Genomic DNA, 3321 nt, shown 5'->3' on the forward strand with positions numbered 1-3321 from the left:
GGCAACCTCTGAAAGGGTTGCGGGTTTGTGGTGCTAGGAAAATGCTACTGTTGCGGGGTTTTCCCCAATTTAGACTCTAATGTTGAAGGAATGAAGTTCAGTTAGGAGAGTAGAGATTAGCGAGCTGATGGTTGAACAAGTCAGGAAAAGAAGACTGTTCCCAGAGATGACTCGCTGTTGATTTCTCGCTTCTCAAAACTCTCAAGTTAAGAAATTAAGGACTAAGGGAGGATTTTTCAACCATGGTCTCATCTCATGAGAAGAGAACACCCTCACACGGCACTGGTACATCCAGAGAGACGTTTTAATGAACACCTGGCACAACACTGGCAAACAGGAACGAAGCCACAACGCGAACGCAGAGCGGACACAGGCCAGACGGGGCTTGGAGCTAGGGCCACTCCGCACCCCTCCCTAAGATTGTTGCTTGTAAAGTGCTGTTCCTGGGTCTCAGAACCCGGGTAGGGAAACAGTGAATTTATTCACAAACTGCAATTGAAGAATTCGCCTGAAAAGACACGCAGCGAGCAAAGGTGACCCGCCCTCATTTGTGTAAGACGAGGCGGGGAGCGGACAGCCACCGAGCACATACCCCAACACCCGGCGCGAGCCCCTCTCAGGAGACAAGGCTTCCTCGCACTAATCGCACTAATCGGGTAGAGGAGCAAAATTCCGTGGTACAAGTGACTTTTTAAAAAAAAAGTCCAAATGGATCTGGTCGTGGGAATGAACTGTGTTCTCAGGCTTCGTAACGGTTTCTCATCCGATTGATACATAGAGGAGTCGCAGGTGGAAAGTCGCCTTTATTGTCTCGCTCTGGGGGCTCCCCAAACTTTACTTTTGGAATTTGAAGCTTTGCTCTTTAAGCCGCCGCCTTTCTCTTTTGTGCGAACTAATTACTTTAGCTGTCGCTACTATCCTCCTCGACCCCGGGTCACAGCCACGAAATGTAACCGTTTCTCAAAGATCCCACTGACCATTCCCCGCATCCCCCTCCCCCGGCACAACAACTTTATTCCTGGAGTCGTTTTCTTGTCCATTTTTCTGACCACCGAATAACTAGGCAAAACGTATCCTTTCCCCTACCATCTAAGACGAGTTTTCCTTAGCAGAGAGGCGGCTGCAGACTCCAGCGAGACTGAAGCTTGGGGTCTGAAGTCCATTTCCCTCATTCTTGCTGGGCTTCTCCCGGATTAGGTGGTCCAGGTCCTGCTCCAGGAAAGGGGTGAACCCTACTTCCTCTTTGCCTGAAATTGGTTTTCCCTGGCCACTTTTGCTCCCCAACAATCACCGCAACTTATCGATTTTATTACAATAGAAACTCTTACCTGAAAATTGGGCTTTCGTTAATTAATCTGATTTACAAGATAGCATAAACACAGACACCAGGAGGTTACATTTATTCAGACCAGTGCAGCATTTTGCTCAAAGTCAAGTTTGCCAACCTTTCTGGGGCACCCTCTCGGTCTAGGTCAGTCTCTCGACAGCCATCTTCTCACCGGTCGCGGGGTCCCTTAGGAATGCACCAACACCGAGTGCAGGGAGCCCCCCTTGCTGTCAGCCCTCCCGGCTGCGGTGGGCTCCAGGAGAGGGGCAGTGGGTGAGGCGGCGGCCGCGCACACCGTGGAGGGAGCAGGCAGCTGCTGTGACGCCGTGGGGACAGCCAACGCCGGCGGCAGCGTGGTCGGTAGCGCAGGCGTGGGCTTGATGGGCACCGGTACAGCTGGCAGGCTCTGGTTTGCCGAGTGGCACAGAGCCTTGACTGGCACCCCGAATGCCCCATACTCCGGGCCTACCGGGACCCCAGCTGCGGCGGCAGCGGCGGCGGCCGCAGCCACCGAATCCATCACGCCAACGTGAGGCCACACGGAGCCCACAACATTGCCGAGCTGGCCTGGCACTGGGTAGCCCAAGTGGTGCATGACCGACGCCAAAGGCAACCCTCCAGCCTGCAGCACGCCCTTGTAGTCCCGCCCGATGATGTTCTCTATAGCGAACGGGTGTTTGAAGCCCGTCGTGGACGCGGCGGCAGCAGCGGCGGCGGCGGCGGCCGAGCCCAGCCCGTAGGGTGGGAACTGAGACAGGCGCCCCACGCTGCCCACCGCGGCGGCCGCCGCCGCTGCCGCCGCCGCTGCCACGGCCGCCGCCTCCTGCATCTTGCCGGGATGGGACGTCTGCGGAGGCTGCGACTGCGGCGGTGGCTGCTGAGCGGGTTGCGACGGGAGGTGTGGCGGCTGCGGAGCGGGAGCCGGCTGCTGGTGGAAATAGGGCACCATGTGCGGTGGCGGCGGCGGCGGCTGGGGCGGATGGTGATGGTGGTGGTGGTGTGCGGCGTGGTGGTGATGGTGGTGGTGGTGGTGCGCGTGGTGGGGATGATGGGGGTGCAGGTGGCCTCCGGGCCCGGTGCCGGGCGCGCCCTTGCTGCTTCCTGAGTGCAGGTGAGCGTGGTCTGCGCGCAGCACCTTGAAGCGCTTGCGGCGCCGCAGGAAGCTGCCGTTCTCGAACATGTCACCGCAGTCAGGGTGTAGCGCCCAGAAACTGCCCTTACCCGGTTGGTCCGGCCTCCGAGGGATCTTGATGAAGCAGTCGTTGAAGGAGAGGTTGTGGCGCAGGCTGTTCTGCCAGCGCTGCGTGTGCTCGCGGTAGTAGGGGAAGCGCTCCATGATGAACTTGTAGATGTCGCTCAGAGGCAACATCTTCTCAGCCGAGTGCTGGATGGCCATGGCGGTCAGTGAAATGTACGAGTAGGGCGGCTTTTGGTCGCTGTACGAGCTCTTCCCTGGCCGTGGCATCTTCCCAGGCTCCTCCACCTCCGTCCGGCCCACAGTGGGCCTCAACGCCTCTCGGAAAGCGGGATCCCAGGCCTAAGTGTCCCCACTAACTCTCTACCTGCACAGCCAGATACCCAGCTTTCTCGGTCCCCAGACCCCCCTTTGCTTTGGTCCTCCTCCTTCTGCCCCGGGTCCCCGCAATTGGCTTTTTGGGCCAATGCAGCTCGATGGTGCTCACAACTTTTGCTCTTGACCGTCGTGGGACAGGCCCTCACAGTAGCCAGAGAGGCTCGCCAGCTTTACCTCGCTTTTCTCTGAGTCTTCCTCCTCCCGGATGACCAGACTTGAGCTGTAGGGCGAAAAGCCGTGGAATGAGTTTCTTTTTGGTCTCTCTGCCCTTTCTCGGTACAAAGGCAGCTCAGGTCAACCGACTGGGCAGTGGAGACCGTGGCATTTATAAGCCACACTAGCTGTTCAGAGGTTACTGGCGACCGGACTTTTAACGCCCTGGAAGCTGACCTGGCACTGGGTTTTTCCGCGCTGGAGTTCA

General features: G+C 57.8%; 1 protein-coding gene across 1 annotated transcript; it reads right to left on the reverse strand.

Moving 5' to 3' along the window:
- Positions 1 to 1476: 1476 nt before the first annotated feature.
- Positions 1477 to 2972, reverse strand: Foxb2 (forkhead box B2). Its single transcript, NM_001168584.1, has one exon. It carries the CDS (start codon positions 2790 to 2792, stop codon positions 1515 to 1517), a length of 1278 nt encoding a protein of 425 aa, NP_001162056.1. The 5' UTR covers positions 2793 to 2972; the 3' UTR covers positions 1477 to 1514.
- Positions 2973 to 3321: the final 349 nt, after the last annotated feature.

This window comes from Rattus norvegicus, chromosome 1, assembly GCF_021556685.1.
Source record: "Rattus norvegicus strain SHRSP/BbbUtx chromosome 1, alternate assembly SHRSP_T2T, whole genome shotgun sequence".
NCBI lineage: Eukaryota > Metazoa > Chordata > Mammalia > Rodentia > Muridae > Rattus > Rattus norvegicus.